Genomic DNA, 21,245 nt, shown 5'->3' on the forward strand with positions numbered 1-21,245 from the left:
AAGTTTTATAAAATATTCTATAATATAAATTGTAACCCTTTTATCTTCAGCAATGCCCTTCTCAATTAATTTTATATTCTTGTTCTAATCAAATACTTTTTACTTTAAGTAGTTCCATTCTGTTTACCATTATGATTTCTAAACTGGATAAACTTGTGGGGCAAGGAAATCTTTGCCTTTAGCTTTTGCAAAATGTAAATATTATCAAGATACTTTACATTACCGACATGTTTTGTTCAACAGAGAAAATAAAGCTTTTATTCTACCCATATTCTGAAACATGAGCATAAGTTTTATGAACAAGCAGAACTTTAGGAATTCAGGAATATCTGAGAGAATCCATATGTTTAAAGCTAAGTTAACATCTGCAAAATTCTGATTGTTATAGTTTGTTAAAACATGGGCACATTCAGCACCTTGTAGCAAATATCGCTATAGCACAAGAGATAAATCTTAATAAAATTATGCACATTATCCAGTAAACAATCCTTGACTGCAGAAGAAGTATTGAGATTGTAAATATATGCTGAAATATACATAAATTTCTGTTAATAAATCACTTAAAAAGATAAGCAATCATAATAATTTGTCTTTCTTAAAACATCTATAAATTAATCAAACAGAAACTGGTTCAAATACAAGTAGATATAACACTACATTACTTCAGTTTTATCACCTAACTCCATCCTCCCACTGTTTGGAGTTCCTTATTTTCCAAAAAAAGAGAAAACCAGTGAATACATTCTTTGGAAAATATTGTTTTATTATAAAATGTACAGTATATTGACCTTAATATTATAAAACAATGTTATGTATCAGAGTCTTGTAAAGACCAATAATTTATAAAATGAGACCAAGTTCATTGTTACTCTTTCTAGTCTCATAGTCAGATTAAAAAATACATATAAAATATATAATGAATTAATTGACCATAGCGTCCTTAGTAGCTGGCAAATGTACGTTCATATGTCAAGGCAGCTAATCTCTGCATGTATTTTTATTAAAATAGATCACTCTTATTTGCTAATTTAGTCTTTGACTTTGAAGAGCTGATAGAAGCATGAACAGAAAAGTTAATAATCATATTCTATAAGCCTAGATTATGTAAAGGCACTGCAGGGTATAAAAAAAATTATGATTCACTAAAGTACTTGTATCACTGCAGCTCACTTATTAACAGTTAATACTTCTTTGGTACTTTTAAGGTGCTTGTTAGAACAAGAAATTGCTTTCAACTATTGAAAATAAAGTACTTTAGGTCTCAGATGCTATTGGATAGCATGAAAAACATTACACTGTCTTAACAATTTGAAGACTTTTTTCAATGTTAGTCTTTTCAATTCCAGATTTACTACCATATTGAGTACAAAAGAAATGCAGATTAATTCCTTTTTTTCCTCTCCTTAGCCATTGTTGCAAGCACAACTTTCTGCATTGCACTCATTTGGCAGTGACTTGAACACCAATATCCAGTCAAAAGCACTTATTTTAATGTTAGAATATGTGTATGTATGTTGTTTTGGAATCACTGCCTAGTATATTTTTAGCAGTGCATTTATAGAAGCCCGCATCCCTTTGAGTGGACTGCTGGATGACTAATGACCCCTGAGGATGGAGGAATTTGTTTCCATATAGACGGGATTGAGCTCCTGTTGTCAGATGTGATTTATCTGGAAGCTCCCATGTTATTTCTGCTTTAGGAATCCCAATGGCCATGCAGTTCAGTTTAACTGAATTTCCAAGTCTGGCATAAATGACAGGTGCTGGCTCACTGGTGATCCGAGGAGGATAGGCGATCACAATGACAGGCACAGTCATAACAGAAGTGCCATACTCTGTTGAGACTTTGCACAGGTAAGTGCCCCTGTCAAATACAGAAGCCTCACGCACTGTCAGTGAGCCATTCTCCATCAGGGAAAAGCGGCCCACAGCCTGGGGGGCATCCATAACCATACCATTGGGCAGTGTCCAGGAGATCTGCGCCCGGTGGTTTGCCTGGGTGATGCAATGAAGCTGCAGAGTTTCTCCATTGATGATGCTCACCAGGTTATTGTACTGGTTGCTAATTTCTGGCCTGAGTCCCACCTTCAGGAAGACTACTCGTTCCACATAACCTCCGGGGTTTCTGGCTGTACAGCGGTAAGTCCCAGCATCCCCAGCAGATAAGCTGCTGATGTGTAAGATCCCATCCCTCTTATGGTAAAATCTGTGCAGGCGACTGCCACTCAGCACTTCAGAACCGTTGGGAAGGATCCAGCTTGTGCTGGGTTTGGGGTTCCCCTGCACTGAGCAGTTCAGATTGATGCTGTGCCCAGCAATGGCAGTGATCCTTTCACTGACAGGGTCTCTGAAGGAGGGTTTCTCCAAACGGTCTGTGATCAGGAGCTGCACAAGCAGTCTCGCCTCTCCGCCTTCGTTCCGAGCAATGCACACGAGCTGCACGGCGTCTGTCTGCCTCACCCCTCTGATGTCCAGCGTACCATTGCGATGCACAGTGATCCTGCTCCCATAGTAGGGAGCCGGTAAGATTACTCCTTCTGGAAAAGCCCATAAGACACGTGGAGCAGGAATGCCCTCAGCTTTGCAGTCAATAAGTTTTCGGCTGTCTCTGATGGCTGTCTCCCTCACAGATGTTATTGCACTGAGATGCCCATTGATTCTGGGAGGCTGAACATCAACATGGATCCAAACAATCTTCCGATCCTCTCCAGCACTGTTCCGTGCTACACAAGTATAGTTACCACTGTCAGACCTTTGGGCTTTTTGGATGAGGAGGGTGCCATCTCTGTAAATCTGGTATTTGTCAGACAGGGCAGGAATAGGCCTGTTGGTTGGGGAAAGCCAGGTCACTTTGGGAGGGGGTTCTCCTTTGGCTTCACATGCTACTGTGACAACATCACCATAAGGAACATTAATAGTGATGTATGTTTTGTTCCTGATAGTTGCAGGCTCTGCCACCACTTTGACCCGCACTTTCATTTCATCCTTCCCAATCTGGTTTTCAGCATAGCAGGTGTAGTCCCCTTCCTCTCTCAGTCCAACATCATTGAAATACAGGGTTCCATTATCAAAGACCACATATCGCTTCGTCCGGCTGCCGCTGTCATCCGACTGCATGAAAGTATTGATCATGCTGCCATCCGGAAGGCCCCAGGAGATCTCTGGGTTTGGCAGACCTGTGGCTACACAGTCAACTTTCAGGTCCCCTCCGTACTTGACCCTGTGGTTATTCTCATTCTTATGTTCTATTTTTGCTGGTTTCATCATCACATTCACTTTGAGGACGACATAGTCATCCCCTATCTTATTGCGGGCTACACACAAATAGTCTCCTGCGTCTTTGTCCGTAACTGAATGAACAACCAAAGTCCCATTGCTATATACTTTGATTCTAGTCTCCAAAGTGCTGTAAGGAAAGAAAAAAGAACCTAACATGAGCTACAAAATCACACCTTGAGTATTAACTACTGAGAGAAATCTATAGGGGGGAAATAACAACTCAACAGTATTTAAAAAAAAAAAAAAAAAAAAAAAAAAAGGAATAGGAGAGGAAAATGGAAAAAATTAATTCTACTCACTTGTAAACAAGTATTTCTGTATTTACTGGCTATAATGCTGTTTCTGACCATTAAATGACCATTGCTCACCACAACATAGACATCCACTAAATACCAAATTATGGTGGTTTTGACTCTTCTGACTACATGTACATTATTCTATAACATTGAAATATAAGATCCCTGAATGATATCATGCATACATGGCTATATGGACCATAATGGAATCTGGTACCTGGGTCTTCAGCTAAAAGCAAATAATGATGAGGAACTTCCTCTGGCCTTGAGTATAAATATTAAACCTTTAGAAGAGTCAAAATGAAGCAAAATGTTGCTAAGCTTTGAAATAAGGAAAAAAAAAAAAAATTCCAGTATGCTATAAAAGCTATTAGTCCTTTCCATTTCACTATGGAATTGGTATATTGTGGTCAAAACCAACTTCTTCAGCAGCCACAGATTTCTTCCCACAGAAGATCTCCAGTATTTGAAAAGCAGTCCACATAAAAGTCATGAAGGAAAATGAAAAAGAAATACAGAATTTTTTTGCTACCACTATAAGGCATAAAATGCAATCTGGATTTTGTGCTATCTACAGGTTGCGTAAATATATTTTTTTGTCAATATAAGAAATTATTACTATGTTCAGTTGTGAAGAAAGTTGTGCCAAATTACGCATTTATGCATTTTAATTACAGTGCATTTCTCATCTGTTTATAGTGCTCAAAGGTGAGCTATGAACAATTTATAGAACAGAAATTTGTTTTCAGCCAAGTGTTAGGACAGTTATACGTTTGTAGAAGTGATATTTTACTTGATATTGCAAACATTGGAGAATGTATTGTTTCAGGTATTTATATGCAACCAGGTTTACATTATTGTGTGGTAACATTCATTTATACATGACAATAAAATGATTGTGATTTTTTCAATAATTATAAATTGATTTTTTTTCCCCTGTATTTAGTGTGTGTAATGATTTGCCTAAGAGATAAAGTTCAGTGATTCCTTTTCTCCTGGGGAAAAGCAGACACCTGTGCAATATTACTCAGACTAAGCACTGCTATTGGAACAAGCAGTACACAAGCTGTATATCTGGACTTTTTACTGTGTTTACAAGTGGCTGCAAAAGACAAAGACTGGCAGCTTATCCTAAAAACTTGAAGCTAACTTTTCAAGAGTAATACTGCTTTCAAGAAAATTATGCTAAGATATAACTTGACTTTCTTTTGATATAATTTCAAATTCCTTCTTAAGGATTGAGTGGATCATTCAAAACCCGCAGAAGTCAGGAATGAAACTTCTACATATATGACTGGGCTTTTCTCTAAGTTAATCTATACTGCAATTTACCTGCAACACCCCAAATAGTAATTTACCTGTGAAGTGAATCAATCATCCTTTTTGAAGGCAACCTCCATAATATCCGAGGCCAAGGGTCACCAGAAGCACTGCAGTCCAAATGCAGGATGCCACCGTATGTTACATCTGTTCTCTGAGGAGAGCTCCCAGTGATCTTGGCATTAGATGCGTGCTTCTTCACATGGAGTTGTACTGTTCTCCTGGCAGCTCCCACCATGTTAGCAGCAATGCATTCGTAGCTCCCACTGTCCTTGGGGGAGACGTTACGAATATAGAGGGTCCCATTGGGAAAAACAAATAAATTCCCATTGACAAACTGAGAAGGTCGGATTTGTGTGCCATCAAACACCACCCAGCGGATGTTGGGAGAAGGTGCTGCTTTAGCAGTGCAGTGGATGTTAATACTGCTGCCAAGGGGCAAGGAAATGTTCTCTTGCTTGTCCTGCTGGATGATGGGGGGTAAGGCTGCAATGTGCAGCCTCACAGCAATGCTGTCAGCTCCTGCAGCATTGCTTGCTACACATTTGTAAACTCCTCGGTCTGAAAAAGTTGCTTGCTTGATAGACAAGGTTCGATTTTCATGAAGCATTATCCTGCTTTCTGTGGTTGTAACTGTCTGCAAAATCTTCCTATCTGGGAAAATCCATGAAATTAATGGGCTTGGAGTCCCACTAGCCTGACATTCCATTGCTATGGTCTCTCCAAAGTAGACCGTGACATCTCGATAACGGGAAAGTAAAATTTTGGGCTGGTGGGCTACAACTGTGAGCACAACAATCATTTTATCTACACCATGCAGGTTCTGAGCTGTGCATAAATACTGTCCACGATCCTGAAGCTGGGCATTTCGGATAAGGAGAGTACCATTTTTCCAGACTTCAAACCTTTGTAACTTGCTGTTGGCTGTCATTAGAGCTCCTGTGAAGGTGAGAGGAAAGAGAAAGTCAAAGGGTTTAAAATGCATAATGCATAAAGAAGTCTTAAGTGAGATTCTAGGTTTAGTCAACACCAATTACAACTTCAGAGGGCCCATATGACATCTTCTGATACTCTCCATTGCTCAAATTAGTCCTTGTTTCTATTGCAGAACTAACCACTACCTTGCAAATGCAGACAGTGTGGAAATTTTTGAAGGCCTTATGTTTCAGGATCCCTGTTAAATCTTTATGCAACTTTTCTGTTCCTTTTGCATATGGAGATGATACATGCATCAATATTTAAGGTAGCAGTGTTAACAAACCCATACTCACAAGTATTGCCATAATAAATTCTAACTGCTGTGAATAAGCAGAGTTGGCTGCTTTTCACAGCCAAAAATTACTCTTCAAAAACAAATTAATTAAATGGTAGAGGTTTTCTTTTACTACAAGAAACACTCCAAATCTATTATTACTCGTAATGATTAGTTGCACTTAATGATTTTCTCTACAATGATTACTAAGTGACAAGAACTATTTTTCAGTATTTTGAATTACTCCTGTGATCATGTTGCGTTTCCGTGCAATACCCCTACAAACCGTGTGGGAGAACACATTTTTCTCTGTCTTACCTGTAGAGACTTTTGTCCAAGTAATAAAAGGCTTGGGTTCCCCAACTGCATCACAAGGGACAAAAGCATCAGTTTCAGCAAGGATGGATATGCTCTGAGATGCTTTTGTGATAATTTTAGGTCTTTCTCCATGTACCCTAAAATTAGTGGAAGACTGAATTACAGTCGAATTGTGTGGCATAATGCCTCCCATGTAAGGAAGAGACAGAAATTTTTGATGACGATGATGGACACTTTTAAAAGGATGAACTGTAGTGGTTATTTGTGGTTTTGTGTGCTGAGAGAGAAAGACTGGAGGGGTGATCTTTAAAGTCACTGGTGGTGATGTGGTTGTTGTGGCATGTGGCATTGGAGGCACTAGAACAGCTGTAGCTTTCTGCACTGTAATCCCAGTAGGTAGCACCTGAACAACCTTCTTCTCATTTGTGTCTTTTGGCACTAGTTGACTAGAAACATCTGGTTTAGGATGCATATTTAAGTGAGGGAATATCCTTGTTCTGTTGAACAGGAATGGTATTCTGGAACCAGGATAATAGGGGATCACTTGACTTGGTAGTTTTCCTGCTGTGCCTCTGTTATCTGGAACATGGTTATTTCCAAAAAATCTTGAATTAATATTGTATCTGTTCTGACCCTGATTACTGAACTTGCTTTCAGTTAAAAGATTTGTTTTGTTAAATGGAGAGGCTTGTGTTGGGGTAGTTGTTTCTCTCTGGGAAGCAAAAGTTTTTCTGTCCTGGGTGGTGTGTGCTGCATATGCTGTTATTTCTGGTTTGTTTGTGTAGTGAAGAGGCTGATGTGTTATAAAATAGCGAAGTGGTCCCTGCGTTACAGGAAGCTTCACTGTGCCTCTTACTGGAATGTGCTTTGGAGGCACAACAGGTAGTCTTTGGTTGATGCTTGGTATCATTCCAGCAGGTGGATGGGGAATATTTGGATTTAGCAGTAAACTGTTGTTTGACTTGCTACTATACAACTCTTCGAATTGCTTCTCTTTTGACTGTATGCTAATCCTGTTTTCATTTGAGGAAGGAGTTGGGTGAACATTGTGTTTTGAGGTGATCACTATTTTGTCACCATCTGCTCCAACTTGTTTTGCTTGTGAGAACCTTTCTTTATTGAAGGCATTACTCTCCTTGGTGGGATAATGAAGAGAAGGCTGTGAAGTGCTTGAAATGGAAGGGGGAAGAGTGACAAGTTTTATAAATGGAATAAAAACAGTGGATGTAATGGGAGGCTTTTCAGTTGTTTGCGAATGATGAAACACATGTAACATAGATTCCTTTCTATCCAAGAAAGATGGCTCTGTCCCAGCCTGGGAAGTAACAGATTTCTTTGTCTCTCTAACTGGAATAGTCTGAGTTTCTGCAGAGCTGAAAGAAGAGGATAAAGTAATTATCTCATGTTGCTGAGGTGGCTCAGCTTTTGCTGGCATTTCTATAGATACTGTGGGCTTCCATGGCTCTTTTGAAACTGAGAGGTCCTTAAAAACTTCGACTGTGCCAACAGGAATACTTAAGCCACTCATAGTGGGATATACCAGCTGGAATGTTCTGGCAGTTGTTTCATTAGCCACAACTTCTAAATCAAATAGGTTAGCCTCTTCTTGAGACTTTGGTTTTGTTGATAGTATTGAGCTGCCCCTATATGCAGGAGAAGTTGTTGTCCTTGATTGTTCTGCCTCATGATCCACAGTTTTAGAATCTGCTTTCATGTCCTTCTCTGCAGAGTCATTGTCTAATGAGTGGTATGCTGGCACTTCACTTTGCTCTGGTTTCAGAGGTACACTTGACTCTTTTGTGGGAAGTGCATCGTGTACAGCATATGATGATAAAATTGTGATGGGTGCAGTCACTGGAAGTTCCAAAGTTTCAGGGGTAGTAGGGTGTGTCATGTGTTTAGCTTCAGGTGAAGAAGTAGTAGGCCTAAAAGTGAAAGTTGAGATCACATCTCTGATTTTTGTAATTTTCTCTGTGACACCTGAATCAGGAATTAAGGAAAGAGTGGATTCCATATGCTCCTCCTTCCTGGCCTGTATTTTGATGTTTTTGAGATCAGGACTTTCAAGAATTGCAGAAGAGGTTTTGGTAACAGCTTCAATTTCGGATGTCCTTGGAATTACAGGTGTTGCCTCTGTGGTTAAAACAACATGGGGCAAAGGCTTTGGTCTTTGTCGGATTCTGTTTGGCCTTCTCCTTCTTCCATAAGGCCTTTTTCTACCGTGCTGAGTAATAAATGAAGGCATGGTCTTTCTATATGGAGCTGTTGTAGTGGCCACAGTGGTCAATCTACTGATGGAAGAAGCCGTTTCTAACCCCTCCACTGTTTTCTGAGGAGCATAAGCACTATGCAAAATGAATATGGGATCTTGTTTTGGAATAGCCAGGTTTCTATGTTCCTCTGTCTGAGAACTGTCTGCATAACTGCTGGACATGTTTTCTTGAGTCACTGTATTCCTATGAGTTTCAGGTTCTTCTTTGCTCTGAACCCTGATGGGTGTGACAGCTGGAAAACTGTTACTTAAGTCTGCCGTATGAGTTGTGGATATTTTTTTGAGCTGGTATCTTGCATCACTGCTCTCTTCTCTAGCAAATGGAAAAGTAGGTAAGGGAACAGCAGTAGTGCCTACAGAATCTGTTGAGATGATCTCATCAAACTGAGAAGGTACCGAAGTTATGGTGTCAACTCTTACTGGACCCACTTCATTTAACTTCATGCTTGTCTCCAAGGTGCTATGAAGATCCACAGTCTGAGACTCAGCAAGGAGAGTAGTATCAAGTGGTAGCTCAGCAAAAGCAGAATTTTCTTCAGATATAGAAGATACAGTTTTATCTATATTTTTCACAGTGAATAAACTGCTCTGAACATTAGGAAAGTTTGTCACAATTTGTTCGGCTAGAGGCTCTTCAGTAAGGGCAACTGAATCATCTGTCCTGACATCAAGATGCTGCTCCCCTTGAAGTTGTGGAGTTGCAGAGACAGGAGTCAAATATGGACCTGATAAAGCAATTTCTACAGTGTCTGTACTTGCAGGTGTTTGTAAAGCTCCGTGGTTGGAGAACGGTTCAGTTTCTGACCTTATTAATACAGACTGGACCGAAAACACTTCCATGTTCTGTGAAACAGTGACTGGGAATTGCTCATCTTCACCCACAGGTGATGCATCAGCAGAGGAATCTACCACATCAGCTCCTGTCTCTGAAGGCAGAGGGCTGGCTAAGGGATAAGGGGCAGGAGTAGTTTCCTGCATGACTGATGGCAGTGAAGTTGTTACAGAGATGGTTGTAGCTGTTGTTGTTCTAGGAAGATTCCTCCCACGGACCTTTGCCAAAATGTCAGCCCAATGCTGTGGATTAATCTGTTTGCTTGCCACATTAATTCTCCTTCGAGATTCAAATACTCTCCGGCCTTCTGCAACATTGCTGTCTTGAGTTTCATCAGTACTCTTCCAGATTTTCATTTTCCTTCTGCCCTTCTTCCCCTTTTTAATTTGACTCTCTGGCACTTGGTCATTTTTTTGTTTAAAAGGTATTTCCCAGTCTTTTAGACGGTTCTTTCTTCGTGGGAACTCCTCCACCCCTCCCGCCCCTGATCCCTCTCCATCATCTATGACCCGCCCTCTTGTTTTTGACAAACCTTTTGAGCCTGGGCGCTTCTTTAGTTTTATTCGTTTAAATGACCTGTCAGAAACCATTTTGTTTACTGTGACCCTTACAACAAACTGATCTGATCCCTGCTGATTGACAGCCACACATCTGTAATGGCCACTATCAGTGACATGGCTCCTTGGAATAAGCAAAGTACCATTGGGCAGCATATAGCCTTTTGAAGAGTTTGATAACTCATTGAGTACCTGACTGTTTGGAAGTATCCAGCTCAACTGCGGGTCTGGGATGGCAACTGCACTGCATGGCAAAGCTATTGGATCTCCAACATTTTTTTCAACTCTCGCTACATCTGAATCACCTACTTGAATAGCTGCAGGCTGCACAACAACTCTGTAAGCCATTATGTCCACATCATCTCTCACTTGGGCAATGCAGTGGTACACACCTCCATCAGTGTAACTCACTGCTTTGATTATTAGTTGGCCACTACTAAGAATGAAAAACCTACTGTCTTTCTCATTAAAAGGTGCCTGCAGTTTCGTTCCATCTGGAAAAAGCCACTGAATGGAGGGGCTCTCAGAAGCTTTCACACTGCAGCTCAGCTGACACTCTGACCCTTCCACCACGCTCTGTGCTGTCCTTGTGCTCTGACTTTGCTCTATCATTACCCAGTTTCTCTGCTGCCTGGTGGTTTTGGTATGAATTTTCTGAGAAAACACAGTAAAAAAAGATAGCACCACTTTTTTCCCTGTACTCTGGCGCCTATTTAATTGGATATTTATAAGAGGCTGCATGACCCAGGAAGGCTCAGCCAGTATTTGAGCTTTTACACCTGTGTAGTAAAGAGCATCATAATCTGAGCCTTGCCTGTACTGATAGCTTATTTTAGGCTCTTTTCTGAGCATAAGTTCCCTCTCTAATTTGACAGGTACTTCACTGTAGTAAGCTATAAGCTTCCATAGTTTTTCATAGTTTTCTCGATTCATTGGACATTCAAAATCCAGTGCAATTGTGGCATTTATATCTATCTCCTGAGTCTGGATTTGATTCCACTGAATTTTGGTAGAACCTGTTGGCTTTTTGATTTCACAGTTCAGGTGGACTACATTGCCATGCTCATCAGTCATATTTAGTGAAATATTCCATGGCGAGGACTGAAGTTCTTCCAGAGGGAGTTCGTAACTGTCATCATCTTCCTCATCTTGAGTACTGCTATTTTGCCTCAGTGAAGACTGAATGACAGGCTTCCTACAGGAGATATCTTTCAAGTTTTGAATATCTTCTTTCTGTAGTTGTTTTGGGCTGCTGCACTTAGCACACAGCTGTCCCCCTTCATAGGCTTTGTCCTTTTTGCATTTTAAAACACCTAAAAAAAAAAAAAAGAAAAAAAAAATAGATAAATAAGCCAAAAAACTCTGTTCTAGACTTAGACAACTCTCAGAAGTATGAAATAAACTTCATGAGGATTGCATTATGTCACATGACACACAAGACTTATAGAATGGCACCTCTTTGTTTTACAGCTGAATGGGCACTCGATTCTCAATCTGACAATGATTTCTTCTGATTTTAAAGAGAGAACTGAATACTCTATCCGTCTAAAATTCAGATTCACTGCATCTGAATTAAATGCCTAGAAACTGAAGTGTGCAGGGCAACATTTAAATCAGTAACAAACTACTCTGTTCAAAAAGTCTGCATTTGTACAGTGACAGCCTAACTTGTGGATCTAATATGAAGAGGAGTGGGACCTTTCAGCTTTCAAAAAATACAGCATTCACCAGAGAAATGCTGGACTCCCTCATTAAATAATCCAGGAAGGGTTGTTGTGGTTTGGGTGTTTTTTTTTTTTTTTTTTTTTTTTTTTTGTTGGTTTTTTTCCTTTTTTTTTTTGTGTTGTTGTTGTTTTTTGTTTTTATATTTATTTTTTTCCCTCTATTGATTAAGAACTGTATTGGCAGTACACAAAACATTTTACTGTAGCTACCAAAACAGGCTGATTAGTTCTTGCACTTACAAGCTATTCATCAGCAGGGAAAAAAAAAAAAAAAAAAAAAAAAAAAAAAGGTGCCACTTCTTCCCTGACCTCTGAAACAACTGTAAACTTTGTAATAATATAAAAAAAGCTAAATCAGAGAGGGAAAGCTAGACTAGGAAATTACAGTCTTGAGTCCTCTTTTCTGTCAATGCAGACTCTTGTCTGCAAAGTAACAATCATATATTTATTACATTGTTCTGCTCACTTGAATGTCAAATGTTACCTTAGTTTGGAAGCATAAAATAAATAAAACATATTACAGTTATTCTAGGCATAAGTATCATCCTGAAGAATGGGTGATCTCTGAATGAATGAACAATATATTGGTGGGTTATAAGGTAAAATATCAGGAGAAAGGAAAATGCACAGCAAATTTTCATACCATTGTTTAAACTGAAAATATATCCTTTGTTAGTCTGAAAATCAATTTTCTTGAAAAGGCGTTACAAATGGAATACACATATACATATATACAGTTTATCACCTGCAGATTGAAACAGGATGTTTCAAAGATAAGGAAAAACTGGCCCACAATCAACTTGGCATTGGCTACACTGGTCTGAAGAAATTGAATAACTCTTTCTGGACAGAATTCCCAAAGAAGCTAATGTTATAGTCACATACAGATACAAAATCTGTCATGCATGAAAAAGGCAGGGATAAATTATTCCTCCCTCCAAAAATCACTACTGTTTTAGTGTAAAGAGATAACCTAACTGAATAAAAATGCTAACAAGCCAAACACTGCACTAAGGAAGGAACGTTCAGCTAATATCTCATTATTATACCTTACAGTAAAACTTAAGTACACCCATTACACATACACACACAATTTGGATCAGGAACAGAATGTAAGAATATTAAAATATAGGCTAGTGAAATACAGTATTTCATTTAGATGACTCAAGTTCTGTTTAGTCCAGAAGATTTATATTACTCATTCAAGCATCACACATTCTTAAAAAGCACTGTCCTACAGTCATGTGCAAAATTGCAATGAATTATGTATTCTGAGACGACAAGACCCACCATCATTCATCATATGTGCTCCAGAATCATTATGTAAACCTTGTGACTCCTTCACTCATTTGAGACATCTTCAGCTACAATTAAATGCCAATTCCGTCTTAATATTTTAGCAGTAGCTTTGGTGTGACATCAGTTCCTCTGCTGAACTGAGATACCTAGACTTTAAACTGACACTCAAACCTCTCCTCATTTAGTGTATTCCTTACACAGAGGCATTATAAAACTCTTTTTCGCTTCTGCAAAAAATCAGAAGCGTTCCAGACCAGAATTGTAATACTTTCCTCATCTTCAAGCTTGAATGAAGATAGAGAGTCTAATTTATGAAAAAATTTACATGGTTGAAAATAAATACATTGCAAGTACTTGAAAATACTTAAATTAGATTTGCTCCATCATAAAAGGAAGTTGTGGTCAATGAAGAAACATGGATGGACATGAAGAATGCATACTACAGTCTTAATGTTAATAGATTCAAAATTAGAGGGCTTAACTAGGAATCTGGTAACCTGATTTCCTTCCATCTTTAGACAGACAAGTTCAAATCCAATGTTACTACCTTCTATGAGAGCATATAGTCAGTAGCTTTGTTGGTTGAGGACAATTTGCAGCCCTTAGCCAAAGGTGTACTGCTGCGCAAACAAATGCAGTAAAAGGCTAATACCCCTTTCCAGGTATAAACTTCACTACCTCTTCCATTATCCCAAATGTAATGGCTAATTTCTTTGCTGTTAAATACATATTTTTTATCTAATGAAACAAAACTGCATTCTTTTTACAGTGTTTTTTAAATACACACATTTATTGAACAGTAACAGAATTTAATACTGCACACAGACATCATATAGGTAATAATATTCAGGAAATAACAAAACCATCCACACAGAGAAGCGGAAAAAAATTTCAACATTATGAGTTCAATAAACACTGGTAGATTATGCTCCTACCTCCAGAAACTTCATTCCATTCAAGGAGCCACTTCAAATTGCAATCACAGGCCCATGGATTTCCATGAAGGTAAAGATTTTCCAGCAGTGGCATACCTTGAAACATCCCTGCAGGCAAGGTCCTAAGAGTATTCTCAGATAGGTAGAGATGTCTTACTGTTGACAATTTGAAATAATCAAGGACCATAAATGTTGAAAAGGTATTGGGATGAAGCTGCTGGAGCAAATTTCCTTCGAGGTGGACAAGTCTTAGGGAGGTTAAACCATTAAAAGCATTTGGATGAATAAACTGAATTCTGTTGTGGTCCATGTGCAGTCTCATTAAGCTTGAAAGTCCTTGGAGAGTTTGGCCAGTTATGGCTTTCAATTTGTTGTAACTAATTTTGAAAACCTAAACAAAAAAAACAAAACAAAACATAACAAAAAAAAATCTAAATAGAATATCAATGAAGCAAATTTTTTTCTCCCACATTCAAATCTCTTGCACTACTGAAAAATGATATGCTGGTCAGAGGCAGAATAAAATTGAGCATTAGTTAGCATTATCAAGTTAGACACAGGCATAGTTAATAGATAACCAAAGTATTTTGGGGGAAAATGGCATGTTAATCCTAAAAAGGCTTAATAAAGATCACTTATATTTGTTTTCTGTTATTCATGGAAGTTTAATTTTGAAATTTAGGAAAACCTAAGCATTACCTGTAGAGACACAAGATCTTTCAAAGCACCATTAGGAATATTCTGAATGTCATTTCCATGTATCATGAGCAATTCCAATTTCGTAAGTCCTGCAAAGGAGTTTTCGTATATCAGCTGTATACTGTTGAACCTGGGGAAAAAAAAATCACACATGCAGTTACAATTTATACACTGATGGTCATGGACTGCAAATATAAAATTAGTATAACCTAACTTTCAGGAAAAACTGGAGGGACCTTAATGCATTGTCAAAAGGCCAGAAGTTACTGAAAGACTTACAAGGCCCAAGCATATTTAGGCCATGTTTACATTAAGATTTCTTTTAACTTACTTTGTGGCACTTTAGCCATAAATTAGGAATAAAAGTAATAAATAGGCATCTAAGTTCTAATAGTTGTCAGTATGTTTTTCCATGCAGTTCAGTTTATAGAATGGAAATAAGTCAATGGCCTGTAGCCAAACCATGATGCTATGGAGCCTGGCAAACTAGACAGGCTGCAGTGTTGCCAAAGCAGCATTTAAAAATAAATAAACAGAGATTTGGAGAGTAAACATTAAAAATGGGTTATCTCCCAAACAGCACAAGAAGCAGTAAGTCACATCCTGCTTCACTTACTGTTACAATTACTTAATATAATTGGCTGCATTAACTGAATACATAAGATCTAGGAACTGACCTTCCAATTACATTATTTGAGCCTTGAAACTCCTCTTAGATAAGGATTACAGAAAAATCTACTCTCTGAAACTAAATCAGTTTTGCTTTGGACAATCAAACCAGGCTTTATTTGCCAATTTGGAAGACTTACATTTGGTGGCCTAGCTCTGTATTTGCGTTTTTCATATGTATACAGAAAATTAAATGCATTATCTAATTTAGGCATGAAGTCTTAAAACCGAGCATAGAATTTTAGAGATTTTCCCAATTTAATAATATTTTCTAGAAAGCAAGGGAAGACACAACATGAAATTAAAATACTTTGAATATGCAGAAAATACTTTTGAATCTTAACCCTGTTATCTATATAATGACTTAATTTGTTAAAAAATTAATAACAGTGTATTATTTCAGTCGTTCTGCATATCCCCTAAGCTTATAGCAGACATCTTATTAAAATTCTTTATTTCAAAATCAGTCCTTCAAAAAAAAAATGAACGTGTTTAAATAAATTTTCTCCTAAATAATTTTCAATTAGAATAATAATCTTCACCTTCCAACTGCATAGGACTTAAAATAGTTATATGATAAAAGCACTCTTTCAAAGTGAAAGTGCAACAACAGACATTTAAGACTGCTTCTTCCTGGGAAATGACACAACTCAGAAAACGTCATTTGTACTGATAAAATATGAAGAGAGGAAATGTCTTTTATGCTAATGGTATATCAAATAATGTACTTTACTAAAAAAACAGCCCAAACACCTCAGTAACTTAGAAGCCTACATTCCATCTTCAAAAGCAATTCAGGGATTGGAGAATATATTTCTTTAACACAGCTTTTCTGAGCACAAGAGCATTTTGACACTAAAATTAGGCTTTAGGTGAATAAAAAATTTACAGGCCTTGAGGTCGCCTGGGTGTGTTTATCATGGGTAGTGGGGGAGCCCTGACACCAAGCAGAAGAGGACTGCGACTCTTGCACCGTTCTGTGTCACACAGTGACCCAAACACGGTACCTCTGTGATATGAAGCCCACCAACAGTTTCTGCCTTCTTGTGTCAAAATCTGACAGATGTGAGTTGGCAATATCCTGGTAGAGGGAAGTGAGCTGGAGTCTGAGCAATCTGTTCCTAAAACATGCTTATATTGTGCTTAGTTGCTTGAAAAAAACTGCAACAAAACCACAACTCCAAAGGCAATGGATTAAATTTCTTTCCACTGTATTCATTTAAGATATGATATATCTCATTGTTCTCCAAAATGCTACTGGGTTACCTCATAGAATTATTTTTTTTACATCAGGTATAAAATTCCATATTCTGTAGCACTCTCATAACAGATTTATTTAACTATCTTTTTTTTTTTATACCCTCTAGGCTAAATGACTATATGTTCTATTTGCCAAAAAAGAACTCACACCATGGTATAAATATTTATTTGAAAATAATAGTAACTTTTGTTTGAAACAAAAAAGGCTAAGCTAATTTCTCCATTCCAGCAGCGGCAGTGTTTGAAATACAGCACTGACAGGTAAGTACTAATCTCTGTGATTATACTTAAGAACATATACACACAGAGGTCCTGGTTTGCCACACCTGCGCGAAGCACTCCGGGCTTCTGCACTAAAAGCATAAAACTGTTTACTCCAAGCTGCCATACGAACCCGAAGTTGATTCTTTCCACGTGTTTAGGGATGCGTGCCGGCACAGCTGCCAGGGAGCGGAAGGTGCAGTGGACCTCGGTGGGGAGGTAGCAGGCGCAGGGCTGGGGGCAGCCCAGGGAGCCCAGAGGCAGCCCCAGTCCCAGCATCAGCACCACGGACAGCGCTCCAGCTGACAGCCACTCCCCCATCTTGTCACCTCCCCTCGCCTGGCTCCTCCTGCATTGTTGTGGGGCAGGGAGGAAGAAAAGAGAGAAGAAATTATGATTTTTTAAAACTTTTATATACTCTTTATATATTTTAAACCCTTTATATACCTAGTGATTGCCTGCATTGTCTAGAGGCCAAGATCAATTGGAAAGCCATTTTCTTTATTCCATGTCAATTTCTACTTCAGTGTCAATTTTTCCCCCATTACTCACTTCTACTAAATACCTATTCTAAAAAAGTTATGCTATCTCCCTATGGTAATAAATTTTATAGGCTTATCCTGTACATCAAGTACAGTACTCATCTCACAGAAAAACTAGAAAATTTTAGGCACATATCCAGCTCAAGCAAATTGCCAGGGCTCCCTCTGCAGTCAATGAAAGAAGAAAAAGCTACCAAGCCATACTCACTTGAAGATGAATAATATCAGGTATGTACCTCATTAGATAACTAAAAATAGTACAATTGAGCTTCATTATGTCCCAAATTGGCAAACTTGCCTCACCTAGCTGCCTAATTTTTAGACAGGCTAATAACTTTTGGTAGGGTAAAATGTGGCTCAATGAGTCTCATTCATAATAGATATGGGAAATGATTGAAAGTGAAAGAAAGAATTGGTTGGCCATAGTTCTCTGACATCCTTTGCCATGGGTTGCTCTGTAATGTTGGATATACTCTTACATTGCAATCTAAACCAAATAGGTATTATGACTGATCAGAAATTATAAAACTAGACAATTTGTTTAAAAAACATAAGCACAGACCTCAGAGGAAAAGTTCATTATATGTCTACCAATACTCAAGTTCAGATTTTCGGAATTGTGTGTCTTAGTCTGCATGGCTAGAACCATGGAGAGTCATTTAAAGAAGTGCAGACGAGAAAACACAACTGTTATTGACCTTGACCACTAGTAATTTCTGAAAATCAAATAATTTATGCAATGTCTTATTACTGATTAAGCACCTAATTCTGGACAAACATGTTTAAAACATTCCTATTCTTATTCCTACCAGCAGAAGAGTTTGAAAGTTTTTCAAATTAATGCCATACAAGAATACCGGCTGCTATTAGGAACAGAAATTTAATATTTTTGGTTTTGCACAACACTGTGACAATGACAGAAAGGCATTCACTTGTACAAAGTATTATTAGTTCCATTAGTTATTTGCTTGTAGCATAAAAGGAAGATCTTCCTAGGTCTGCAAGCAACAAGATGCAAATTATTTTCCCTAAGATTACCATGTGCAAACCATTACAGTTCAAAGGACAGGCTTGCTGGGATGAAGAATTCTCCCAAATATCCGTGGTCAAGTTAACGAGACCCTTAGCATTCTTTATGAGTCAAATAGCTTGTAATTTGTTTAAGAATTTTCAGGTGCTGTTTTCCTTTTATTCTCCTTAAAGAAAATTCCTTCTAAAAATCAGCCTACTCATTTTGATTCCTTTTGTGAAAGGTCCCTTTCATGACATGCTCACTGAGGTCAAGAGGAGACTGCAGTGACTTGTGAGGGGCTGGGGAAGGGCCGGCCGGCGGGACTTACCGCGCTGTGCCCGTGTCAGACGGAGGCACAGCCGAGCCCTGCCCGCGCCCGGCCGGAGCCGCTCCTCCGGGATGCACCGGGATCTGCCGGAGCGGCTCTCAGCGCACCGCCCCGCCCCGCCGCACGGGGGCGCTCTCGGCCGCGCCATCGCCATTGGCCGTCTCCACCGCCCGCGCAGCGTGCCGGCCAATGGGCTGCGGGCCCGCCCCCGGGAGGCGGGGCGCGGCGGGGCCCGAGTGGCGGCGCTGCCCGCCCGGCGCCTGGCGGCGAGGTCGGCGTGAGGGGCGGTCGGTCTGCGCGGCCCGGGCCTCTTGCCAGCTGCGGCTGCGGCGGAGGGGGCTGCGGGGGAGCCGTAGTCCCCCTCGCCTCCGTGTTTCTTTCTGCGGTACCGGAGGACAGATGCTTCCCATTAGAGAAGAATGTCCCCGCCGGACGGGGCGACGGGAGCGCTCAGGCTAAGGGCGGGCGCCGACACACGGCGGCACGGGTTGCGGGACGCCCGCCGAGCGCCGGCCGGGCAGCCGCGCAGACTACCCGCCTCCCCGCCCCCGCGCAGTGCTGCGGTGGAACCCCCAAACCCAACCCGCTCCGCGCTCCGGTAGCGGCGGCCGTGCGCTGCTCCTTACCTGCGGCCGGGCGAGGCGCTCTCAGCAGGCGCTGCCCGCCGCTCCCGATGCTCCGGGGCGCTCCGGACGGCCAGCGGCGCGGGGCCGGCGGTCACCTGGACCCCGGCCTCCCCTCCGGCACCGGCTCGCCGAGGCTCATCGCCGCCTGCGGTGGCCCGCCTCGACGCCGACTTAGGACTCCTCATCGCCCGTCATCCTGCGGGATCCGCCGCCGCGGCTGGGTTCCCCCCGAACAAGCATAAGCGATGCGCGGCAGCCGGGCAGGCACCGCCGGGTGCCGGTTTGTGTTGACCGCTATTGTCTCCGAGCGCTCCCCTTCTCCGGGCGTCCCGCGACCCCGCCGAAAGTCGGGACGCCGCAAGCCCTCAGCCCCGGCGGGAGCCCAGCGCGTCGCGCCGGGCACTGCGGGACCTCCGTGGGCCGGCGGGCGGGCGGGCGATGCGGGCGGCTCCGCGCCGCCGGACGGGCTGCCTGGGCGCGCAGCTCTTCCCGCGGCGGCAGCGTCCCGCCGCCCGCCGCCGCATGGGGACGAGGGACGCGGGTACCGGGACGCCGCTCTCCGCCCGCCTCCCCGCGCCGCGCGCTGTGCAGGGGCAGGGCGCGGCGCCGCGGCTCCTCTTGCGGGGTGGGCGGCTCCTCCGGGGAGGGGGCGGCTGCGGGCGGGCCCGCGCCGGGGGCGGGGGGTGGGTAAAATGGGCTCTGGAGCCGGCGGACAGGGGTCGCGGCAGCTGCCGCTTCGCGTGGGTTCGGGACCTGAAGCTTACGGAAAGTTTGTGTCTGGGACCTGGGCACGTCTACACTGCTGAAGCACTCAGATGTGCGGCTACGCATCTCGTGCGTTCACACACACGTATACACAGGAGTTCGGCACATAATCCCTATACTGCGCCGACCAGTTTGGGTTTCTTTCTCTTCCCATAGTGATACGGTGCTTAGAGACATGGTTTAGTGGTGGGTTTAGCAGTGCAGGGTTAATAGTTGGACTCGATGATTTTGAGATCTTTTCCAGCCTTAAAGATTCTATAGTTCTTTGATATAGGTCTCCCATCCCAACACAAAGAACCAACCTGACATTAATCCATATACTTCATACTGGCACAATTCTGCTGCGGAGACCTGTATCCTGTCTGTATGTGGGAATTTGGTCTCTGCAATCAAACTCAAGGACAGACACTCCAATAAATGCATGCGAACAGAAAATCTCAGTACGGAAATACGAGGAAGAGGAAATTACAACAAAAGAGGAAAAGACAGGAGCCAGTAATTAACCAGACTGAATGCAGACCTGGTCATTAATTGCCTTTTACTTTTAAAATCCACCAGAGAAACAAACTTTTGTTTAAAGTCATTAAATCATTGACATCCCTCTTCTCAATTTCTCTCTGGTATTAGCAAATTTTTTTTTTTTTTTTTTTACTACACAAAAGAAAGCCTATCTCTAGTCCAGTGAAAAATGCGTGATTCAGGAGACCATGCACTAGTGTCTAATTGGTTCCACTGTGTGGTATTTGGATATGCACAATTTTCTGTTCCCTAGATAGGCAACGCTGCAGTTTCTCTCATCTGTTCTAAAAAGCCAAAGAACTCAGTCTTTCAAAGCACAAAAAATTTGCACAAGAAATAAGCACAGATGCATCTTGAGTCATTAAGAACTCCTCTGAGTTTTGGTATGGACCTTTCAAATTCCATCTCCAGGGTAAATAAATATAATGAATGGTATTATGTTCATGGCTGTAAAGTGTAGCAAGTGGATCATCACCAAAT

At 41.1% G+C, this 21,245-nt stretch overlaps 1 protein-coding gene across 1 annotated transcript; it reads right to left on the reverse strand.

Annotated features, from left to right (window-relative positions):
- Window positions 1-863: 863 nt before the first annotated feature.
- Window positions 864-17,294, reverse strand: MXRA5 (matrix remodeling associated 5). The gene is made up of 6 exons (XM_040056448.2): window positions 17,107-17,294; window positions 14,784-14,913; window positions 14,085-14,475; window positions 6,466-11,439; window positions 4,934-5,834; window positions 864-3,406 (listed from the first exon to the last, which is right to left on the reverse strand). Exons 1-6 carry the CDS (start codon window positions 17,292-17,294, stop codon window positions 1,495-1,497), a joined length of 8,496 nt encoding a protein of 2,831 aa, XP_039912382.1. The 3' UTR covers window positions 864-1,494.
- Between the last annotated feature and the right edge of the window lie 3,951 nt (window positions 17,295-21,245).

This window comes from Hirundo rustica, chromosome 2, assembly GCF_015227805.2.
Source record: "Hirundo rustica isolate bHirRus1 chromosome 2, bHirRus1.pri.v3, whole genome shotgun sequence".
Lineage (NCBI taxonomy): Eukaryota > Metazoa > Chordata > Aves > Passeriformes > Hirundinidae > Hirundo > Hirundo rustica.